At 48.8% G+C, this 10,476-nt stretch overlaps 1 protein-coding gene across 1 annotated transcript in view; it reads left to right on the top strand.

Annotated features, from left to right (window-relative positions):
- Window positions 1–1,225: 1,225 nt before the first annotated feature.
- LOC135527629 (IQ motif and SEC7 domain-containing protein 1-like) overlaps window positions 1,226–10,476 on the top strand; it is an 87,357-nt gene continuing 78,106 nt past the window's right edge. Inside the window, exon 1 of the mRNA XM_064956118.1 lies at window positions 1,226–1,612. Coding sequence (XP_064812190.1) covers window positions 1,545–1,612 — 68 coding nt within the window. The 5' untranslated portion in view covers window positions 1,226–1,544. The remainder of the gene's footprint in view (window positions 1,613–10,476) is intronic.

Here is a 10,476-nt window from a genome sequence, read left to right as displayed (position 1 = left end):
GACTCTGTACCGTAACACCCTGTATATAGCCTCCACATTGACTCTGTACCGTAATACCCTGTATATAGCCTCCACATTGACTCTGTACCGTAACACCCTGTATATAGCCTCCACATTGACTCTGTACCGTAATACCCTGTATATAGCCTCCACATTGACTCTGTACCGTAACACCCTGTATATAGCCTCCACATTGACTCTGTACCGTAACACCCTGTATATAGCCTCCACATTGAATCTGTACCCTAACACCCTATATATAGCCTCCACATTGACTCTGTACCGTAACACCCTGTATATAGCCTCCACATTGACTCTGTACCGTAATACCCTGTATATAGCCTCCACATTGACTCTGTACCGTAACACCCTATATATAGCCTCCACATTGACTCTGTACCGGTACCCCCTGTATATGGCCTCCACATTGACTCTGTACCGTAACACCCTGTATATAGCCTCCACATTGACTCTGTACCGTAACACCCTGTATATAGCCTCCACATTGACTCTGTACCGTAACACCCTGTATATAGCCTCCACATTGAATCTGTACCCTAACACCCTATATATAGCCTCCACATTGACTCTGTACCGTAACACCCTGTATATAGCCTCCACATTGACTCTGTACCGTAATACCCTGTATATAGCCTCCACATTGACTCTGTACCGTAACACCCTATATATAGCCTCCACATTGACTCTGTACCGGTACCCCCTGTATATGGCCTCCACATTGACTCTGTACCGTAACACCCTGTATATAGCCTCCACATTGACTCTGTACCGTAACACCCTGTATAGAGCCTCGTTATTGTTTTTTTGTTTTATATATATATATATTTTTTTTTTAAAACTTATGTATGTTTTAATAAATATTTTCTTAACAGTCATTTCTCTTAAAACTGCATTGTTGGGCTTGTAAGTAAGCATTTCATAGTAAGGTCTACACCTGTTGTGTTTATTGCATGTGACAAATACATTTGGATTTGATTTGACTATAATATTTGTCTTTGTCTTTTTATCTATTAAATGGAAGAATGATAAAAATCACTTGGATTGTATAGAAAGAATGCACCCTCACTTGCTGCGCGTGTGGACTGGAGACAGGAATTGTTCACCCAATCAGACGAGCTGTAGTCGTGTTGTTGCCGTGACTGCTGTGTCACGCTGCTCCGCTCTAGCAGATAGCAGCCCGAAGCGACCAGAGAGAGATAAAAACTGCCGCGTTGGAGAGTGAACGCAATGAGGGAGGAGAGGGAAGAGGGAGATTAAGAATTAGAGTTGGGGATAGATGGAGAATTAGAGGTGGGGCTAGATGAAGAGATTGAGGTCCGTGTAAAAGGATAAGATAGAGCTGAGGATCCTCGACATTTCTCCTCTTCTCTCTCAACAACGTTCTCTACCTGAAATAACAGAAGCATGCGTATGAGAACGAATCCCCGGAGCGCGTCTCTCCAGGAGCAGATATTGAGCCAAATTAATGACAGGAAGGAATAACGGTTTTACACACCAGGACCGACGTGGGTTCGTTAGCAACAATGTGGTGCATCAACTGCGCCTCCGACAAGACTCCTGTTTTTCTAAATAACAACAAGCTGATATACTGGTAAGGTCGCGTTTGAGTTGTATTATAGATTGTTGTTTATCAAAGATTATGCGGCAATAATTGTTATTCGCCAGGGAAAAAAACAGATTGTTACATTCCATGGCATTGCGTATATTTGTATTTTCCAACCGCATATATGATTGTTATATGCTTAATAAATGAATGGTTTAACGTAAAGGATAGTATTGCCAGTTAGTTGGTCAATATGGTTTTTGTGGACTGCAACAGAAAACGGCTTTGTTATTGAACTGCTGTTTGATGTGATGCCTCAAATGTCGACCCATGTTCTGTACAGCATCAGCCAGCAGCAGAGCCCATTCTGTACAGTAACATCAGCCAGCAGCAGAGCCCATTCTGTACAGTAACATCAGCCTACAGCAGAGCCCATTCTGTACAGTAACATCAGCCAGCAGCAGAGCCCATTCTGTACAGTAACATCAGCCAGCAGCAGAGCCCATTCTGTACAGTAACATCAGCCAGCAGCAGAGCCCATTCTGTACAGTAACATCAGCCAGCAGCAGAGCCCATTCTGTACAGTAACATCAGCCAGCAGCAGAGCCCATTCTGTACAGTAACATCAGCCAGCAGCAGAGCCCATTCTGTAGAGTGACATCAGCCAGCAGCAGAGCCCATTCTGTACAGTAACATCAGCCTGCAGCAGAGCCCATTCTGTACAGTAACATCAGCCAGCAGCAGAGCCCATTCTGTACAGTAACATCAGCCAGCAGCAGAGCCCATTCTGTACAGTAACATCAGCCAGCAGCAGAGCCCATTCTGTACAGTAACATCAGCCTACAGCAGAGCCCATTCTGTAGAGTGACATCAGCCAGCAGCAGAGCCCATTCTGTAGAGTGACAGCCTACTGTGTGTGTGTGTGTGTGTGTGTGTGTGTGTGTGTGTGTGTGTGTGTGTGTGTGTGTGTGTGTGTGTGTGTGTGTGTGTGTGTGTGTGTGTGTGTGTGTGTGTGAAGAGAGGGTGAACTCATGAAGAGGTGCCAAGTCTATTCTATAAGCAGTAGTGAGTTACGGCCATGTGCTCACTCTTTAACTATACCAGCGAGCCCAGACCTCAAACACCCTTTTAAAGTGTGTCTGTGTGTTGGGTTGTGATGTCTCTCTTACTTAAATAATTGGTTTATAGATTTGCACTGACCTATCAGAGAGAGTCAATCCTTTAAAAACAGACCTTGGATCAACGATCCTCTCTCTTTCTCACCTCGCCTGCCTCGCCTCAAAAAAAGGCTGGTTACGGGGTCCAAGTCACTAAGGACTTGAAATAGTCCACAGAAAGGCTCTACAGCGTCTCTTCCCCCTCAGGAGGCTGAAGAGTTTGGCATCGGCCCTCAAATCCTCGAAAATTTCTCCAGCTACTCCTCTGAGACGGTCTTGATTGGCTGCATCACTGCTTGGTATTGTAACAGGAACGCACTCGATCGCAGGGCGGTACAGAGGGTGGTGATGACAGCCCAGTACATCACTGGGGCCCAGCTCCCTGCCATCCAAGACCTCTATATCAGAGGGTGGTGAGGACAGCCCAGTACATCACTGGGGCCCAGCTCCCTGTCATCCAGGACCTCTATATCAGAGGGTGGTGAGGACAGCCCAGTACATCACTGGGGCCCAGCTCCCTACCATCCAGGACCTCTATACCAGAGGGTGGTGAGGACAGCCCAGTACATCACTGGGGCCCAGCTCCCTGTCATCCAGGACCTCTATATCAGAGGGTGGTGAGGACAGCCCAGTACATCACTGGGGCTCAGCTCCCTGCCATCCAGGACCTCTATATCAGAGGGTGGTGAGGACAGCCCAGTACATCACTGGGGCTCAGCTCCCTGCCATCCAGGACCTCTATATCAGAGGGTAGTGAGGACAGCCCAGTACATCACTGGGGCCCAGCTCCCTACCATCCAGGACCTCTATATCAGAGGGTGGTGAGGACAGCCCAGTACATCACTGGGGCCCAGCTCCCTACCATCCAGGACCTCTATATCAGAGGGTGGTGAGGACAGCCCAGTACATCACTGGGGCCCAGCTCCCTGCCATCCAGGACCTCTATATCAGAGGGTGGTGAGGACAGCCCAGTACATCACTGGGGCCCAGCTCCCTGCCATCCAGGACCTCTATATCAGAGGGTGGTGAGGACAGCCCAGTACATCACTGGGGCCCAGCTCCCTGCCATCCAGGACCTCTATACCAGAGGGTGGTGAGGACAGTCCAGTACATCACTGGGGCCCAGCTCCCTGCCATCCAGGACCTCTATATCAGAGGGTAGTGAGGACAGTCCAGTACATCACTGGGGCCCAGCTCCCTGCCATCCAGGACCTCTATATCAGAGGGTAGTGAGGACAGTCCAGTACATCACTGGGGCCCAGCTCCCTACCATCCAGGACCTCTATATCAGAGGGTAGTGAGGACAGCCCAGTACATCACTGGGGCCCAGCTCCCTGCCATCCAGGACCTCTATATCAGAGGGTAGTGAGGACAGCCCAGTACATCACTGGGGCCCAGCTCCCTGCCATCCAGGACCTCTATATCAGAGGGTAGTGAGGACAGTCCAGTACATCACTGGGGCTAAGCTTCCTGCCATCCAGGACCTCTATATCAGAGGGTAGTGAGGACAGCCCAGTACATCACTGGGGCCCAGCTCCCTGCCATCCAGGACCTCTATATCAGAGGGTAGTGAGGACAGCCCAGTACATCACTGGGGCCCAGCTCCCTGCCATCCAGGACCTCTATATCAGAGGGTAGTGAGGACAGCCCAGTACATCACTGGGGCCCAGCTCCCTGCCATCCAGGACCTCTATATCAGAGGGTAGTGAGGACAGCCCAGTACATCACTGGGGCCCAGCTCCCTGCCATCCAGGACCTCTATATCAGAGGGTAGTGAGGACAGTCCAGTACATCACTGGGGCCCAGCTCCCTGCCATCCAGGACCTCTATACCAGAGGGTGGTGAGGACAGCCCAGTACATCACTGGGGCCCAGCTCCCTGCCATCCAGGACCTCTATATCAGAGGGTAGTGAGGACAGTCCAGTACATCACTGGGGCTAAGCTTCCTGCCATCCAGGACCTCTATATCAGAGGGTAGTGAGGACAGCCCAGTACATCACTGGGGCCCAGCTCCCTGCCATCCAGGACCTCTATATCAGAGGGTAGTGAGGACAGCCCAGTACATCACTGGGGCCCAGCTCCCTGCCATCCAGGACCTCTATATCAGAGGGTAGTGAGGACAGCCCAGTACATCACTGGGGCCCAGCTCCCTGCCATCCAGGACCTCTATATCAGAGGGTAGTGAGGACAGCCCAGTACATCACTGGGGCCCAGCTCCCTGCCATCCAGGACCTCTATATCAGAGGGTAGTGAGGACAGCCCAGTACATCACTGGGGCCCAGCTCCCTGCCATCCAGGACCTCTATATCAGAGGGTAGTGAGGACAGTCCAGTACATCACTGGGGCCCAGCTCCCTGCCATCCAGGACCTCTATACCAGAGGGTGGTGAGGACAGCCCAGTACATCACTGGGGCCCAGCTCCCTGCCATCCAGGACCTCTATATCAGAGGGTGGTGATGACAGCCCAGTACATCACTGGGGCCCAGCTCCCTGCCATCCAGGACCTCTATATCAGAGGGTGGTGATGACAGCCCAGTACATCACTGGGGCCCAGGTTCCTGCCATCCAGGACCTCTATATCAGAGGGTAGTGAGGACAGACCAGTACATCACCGGGGCCCAGCTCCCTGCCATCCAGGACCTCTATATCAGAGGGTAGTGAGGACAGACCAGTACATCACTGGGGCCCAGCTCCCTGCCATCCAGGACCTCTATATCAGAGGGTGGTGAGGACAGCCCAGTACATCACTGGGGCCCAGCTCCCTGCCATCCAGGACCTCTATATCAGAGGGTGGTGATGACAGCCCAGTACATCACTGGGGCCCAGCTCCCTGCCATCCAGGACCTCTATATCAGAGGGTAGTGAGGACAGACCAGTACATCACTGGGGCCCAGCTCCCTGCCATCCAGGACCTCTATATCAGAAGGTGGTGAGGACAGCCCAGTACATCACTGGGGCCCAGCTCCCTGCCATCCAGGACCTCTATATCAGAGGGTAGTGAGGACAGCCCAGTACATCACTGGGGCCCAGCTCCCTGCCATCCAGGACCTCTATATCAGAGGGTGGTGAGGACAGCCCAGTACATCACTGGGGCCCAGCTCCCTGCCATCCAGGACCTCTATATCAGAGGGTGGTGAGGACAGCCCAGTACATCACTGGGGCCAAGCTCCCTGCCATCCAGGACCTCTATATCAGAGGGTAGTGAGGACAGCCCAGTACATCACTGGGGCCCAGCTCCCTGCCATCCAGGACCTCTATATCAGAGGGTAGTGAGGACAGCCCAGTACATCACTGGGGCCCAGCTCCCTGCCATCCAGGACCTCTATATCAGAGGGTAGTGAGGACAGCCCAGTACATCACTGGGGCCCAGCTCCCTGCCATCCAGGACCTCTATATCAGAGGGTAGTGAGGACAGCCCAGTACATCACTGTGGCCCAGCTCCCTGCCATCCAGGACCTCTATACCAGAGGGTGGTGAGGACAGCCCAGTACATCACTGGGGCCCAGCTCCCTGCCATCCAGGACCTCTATATCAGAGGGTGGTGAGGACAGCCCAGTACATCACTGGGGCCCAGCTCCCTGCCATCCAGGACCTCTATATCAGAGGGTGGTGAGGACAGCCCAGTACATCACTGGGGCCCAGCTCATCCAGGACCTCTATATCAGAGGGTGGTGAGGACAGCCCAGTACATCACTGGGGCCCAGCTCCCTGCCATACAGGACCTCTATACCAGAGGGTAGTGAGGACAGCCCAGTACATCACTGGGGCCCAGCTCCCTGCCATCCAGGACCTCTATATCAGAGGGTAGTGAGGACAGCCCAGTACATCACTGGGGCCCAGCTCCCTGTCTCTCTCTGTCTCTCTCTCTCTCTCTCTCTCTCTCTCTCTCTCTCTCTCTCTCTCTCTATTTCATTCTCTCCTCCCTCCAGCCCTGGCCACCTGTCCTCCCTCCCTCTGTTGTCCAATAGCAGAGATCTGTCCTTCCTCCCTCTGTTGTCCAATAGCAGAGATCTGTCCTCCCTCCCTCTGTTGTGCAATAGCAGAGATCTGTCCTTCCTCCCTCTGTTGTCCAATAGCAGAGATCTGTCCTTCCTCCCTCTGTTGTCCAATAGCAGAGATCTGTCCTCCCTCCCTCTGTTGTCCAATAGCAGAGATCTGTCCTCCCTCCCTCTGTTGTCCAATAGCAGAGATCTGTCCTTCCTCCCTCTGTTGTCCAATAGCAGAGATCAGAGATGTACAAACTATGACATAAGGGGACAACAAGTGGACAAGAGACAATCTGCAATTTCGATTAAGACATTAAGGAGCGAGCTAGGATGGATGTAGTCAATATAACTATTTGTTCAGCACTTTTGAAATGTACAGCGACAGAATTCAGAACATGGGCCATTCTTACCGTGTTCTCCCTGTACACCAAGTCAAAACCATAGGATAGATGGAGGGGGCATATAATGCATACAATGAAAGCTCTTGCAATATTCAATGATTACATTTCTCTAAAGCAGGTTATAGGCTACATGTGCATCACCAAGTCAGAACAGTAGGTGAAATTAAGAGTTGAAAATCTACCAAATTATTCAGCTGAGGAACATGGGCTACGATCACCTTACTACACAACATATTTCTTTCTAAGTTACAGTATAACATACACTTAGTATTTCTTTCTTAGTTACAGTACACATATCTCCCTGGTATACTACATCATTTATGCAGCAGCATACAATACATTTTTGGACTCACCTTGTTGTGCTGTGCTCACTTAAACAGGAAGGTGGCACGGCAGTCCTTCGTGGGCAAATTTTATCATCAAACGTTGTCATCAAAGTCTGGCATTCTCCGGATTTATGGTACTTTCAAGACGACTGGGAACTCTGGGAAGAAAGAAATCATGATGACGTCAGCTCTGGAAAGGGACCAGAGTTCCGGATTTACAATTCAGAGTTGAAAGTTCAAAACTTATTTTCCCGGACGGAGCTTGTTTTTTCCCCGAGTTCCCAGTTGTCTGGCAGCGAAACAGATAATTCAGCCTCATTTACTGCCTTTTAAAAAACATGGCTGACTTGCTTAAACAAATGTGGTTTTTTACTGACAGTTGAGACGTACAAACTAGGTCAAATCATGACGTCAGTGATCTTCAAGTTGGAGCTTCAGAAAGAGGCCCGAGTTCCCGACTTGGAATTCAGAGTTGGATGACCTTTCAAAGCGTATTTTCCGAGTCGGAGCTCGTTCTTTTCAGAGTTCCCAGTTGTCTTGAACTCACTGAAGTCTGACATTTCCCAGTTCCGAGTTTCCAGTTGTTTTGAACGCGGCAGAAGTCATGCTGGATGGACAGCATGGCCAATGTTGAATGTTTATCCTTTGAAGTTTGGAAAAGAGACCTTTAAACACAGACTTGTCCCACACACCCACTCCACTGAATAGCAGGTTAGTGATTGCTTTGCAATGCTTGCAGTTAGTCACTGATTCCTTCCACTTATTGTTGAATTTGCGATTTCCAACTTGTTGTGTAATGTTTATGTCGAATGGCCGATGAGCAACGATACTTTTTATCTATAATAGAATATATAATATATTTAATATAATATAATATAATAATATAATATCTCTTCATTGTTTCTCTTCATATGACAAGGATTAAAAGGATTTGCCAGTAGATTGTCAACTTGATTCATGATGATGACTGCTTGCTAATATTTTGAAAGTATGATGTTGACATGATCAGTCCAATCAAAGCTACTGTAGATATAACGTGATTTGACGTTATTTTATCTGTGGACAATGACCTAGAGCCTTCTTGGATGGGCACTTCTAATTGTAATTATATGACAGCACACCAGGTGCTTGAATTGTCAAGCTCTACACTCAGATTAGGCGGTGACGTAGTGTCCCCATGAGTGACAGAGCACTGAGCCAATCCCAGCACAACTAGAGAACATTACCAACCCCTATGCTCCGTATTATCTGCAGGCTGCCCCACCACCACAGAAAGCACTGAGCGAGGCTGAAACACATGCATTTTGGAGCTGCCTTACATGCTGACCCGCGTCATCGCGCGCATGTTGATTTTGTCCACCCACTCCAAACGTGGTCAGGACACGCAGGTTGATATATCAAAACAAACTCCAAACCAACTAAATTCATTTGAGGACAGGTTCAAAAGTATTAAACATTCACGGTAATACCTAGCTAGCTTGCTGTTGCTAGCTAATGTGTCCTGGGATATAAACATTGGGTTGTAATTTTTCCTGAAATGCACAAGGTCCTCTACCCCGACAATTAATCCACAGATTAAAGGGTAACTATTTTAGTGCCTGGCTATGTAAACGCTGATCGTGAAAAGGTTTAATAACATGTATGTTTATTTTGCAACACAGCAGAGTAGCTGCTGCCTTGGCAAAAACTAATTGGGATCCATAATAAACCTCAGGAAGAGTAGCTGCTGCCTTGGCAGGAACTAATGGGGATCCATAATAAACCCCAGGAAGAGTAGCTGCTGCCTTGGCAGGAACTAATGGGGATCCATAATAAACCCCAGGAAGAGTAGCTGCTGCCTTGGCAGGAACTAATGGGGATCCATAATAAACCCCAGGAAGAGTAGCTGCTGCCTTGGCAGGAACTAATGGGGATCCATAATAAACCCCAGGAAGAGTAGCTGCTGCCTTGACAAGAACTAATGGGGATCCATAATAAACCCCAGGAAGAGTAGCTGCTGCCTTGGCAGGAACTAATGGGGATCCATAATAAACCCCAGGAAGAGTAGCTGCTGCCTTGGCAGGAACTAATGGGGATCCATAATAAACCCCAGGAAGAGTAGCTGCTGCCTTGGCAGGAACTAATGGGGATCCATAATAAACCCCAGGAAGAGAAGCTGCTGCCTTGACAGGAACTAATGGGGATCCATAATAAACCCCAGGAAGAGTAGCTGCTGCCTTGACAAGAACTAATGGGGATCCATAATAAACCACAGGAAGAGTAGCTACTGCCTTGACAAGAACTAATGGGTATCCATAATAAACCCCAGGAAGAGTAGCTGCTGCCTTGACAGGAACTAATGGAGATCCATAATAAACCCCAGGAAGAGTAGCTGCTGCCTTGGCAGGAACTCATGGGGATCCATAATAAACCCCAGGAAGAGTATCTGCTGCCTTGGCAGGAACTAATGTGGAACCATAGTAAATCCAGATATCATGGGTGTGAGACTGAGCATATTTTATAACTAGTCTGTTAATTTAAACATGCATCTTATTAGCAAGATGTACATTTTTTAAAGAACTCAGTGGCGTCACAGTACCAAAATAAACGCTCTGTGTCTAGTCTGGCACCACCACCTCACGTGTGTATAACATCACAGGATTCAACATCTCACTGATTTGGGAGCTTCCGACCAAAACAAGAACAGACAGTGAAGGTTTGTTGTTCTCTCAAGCAAAACATTATAATCACATAAGAAACAGAGAAATACTGCACTCTGCAGAGTGCAAGGAAGCAAGGAAGACCTAAATACGTTCTCACTCTCAATTACACCTGATTCAGTGTCTGTTCTATTCAATTACACCTGATTCAGTGTCTGAGCTGTTCAATTCGGTCTGATTCAGTGTATGAGCTGTTCAATTCGGTCTGATTCAGTGTCTGAGCTGTTCAATTAGACCTGATTCAGTGTCTGTTCTGTTCAATTCGGTCTGATTCAGAGTCTGTTCTGTTCAATTAGACCTGATTCAGTGTCTGAGATGTTCAATTAGACCTGATTCAGTGTCT

Source organism: Oncorhynchus masou, chromosome 33, assembly GCF_036934945.1.
Source record: "Oncorhynchus masou masou isolate Uvic2021 chromosome 33, UVic_Omas_1.1, whole genome shotgun sequence".
In the NCBI taxonomy this organism is placed as follows: Eukaryota; Metazoa; Chordata; class Actinopteri; order Salmoniformes; family Salmonidae; genus Oncorhynchus; species Oncorhynchus masou.
This window is presented reverse-complemented; position numbering and strand designations above follow the sequence as displayed.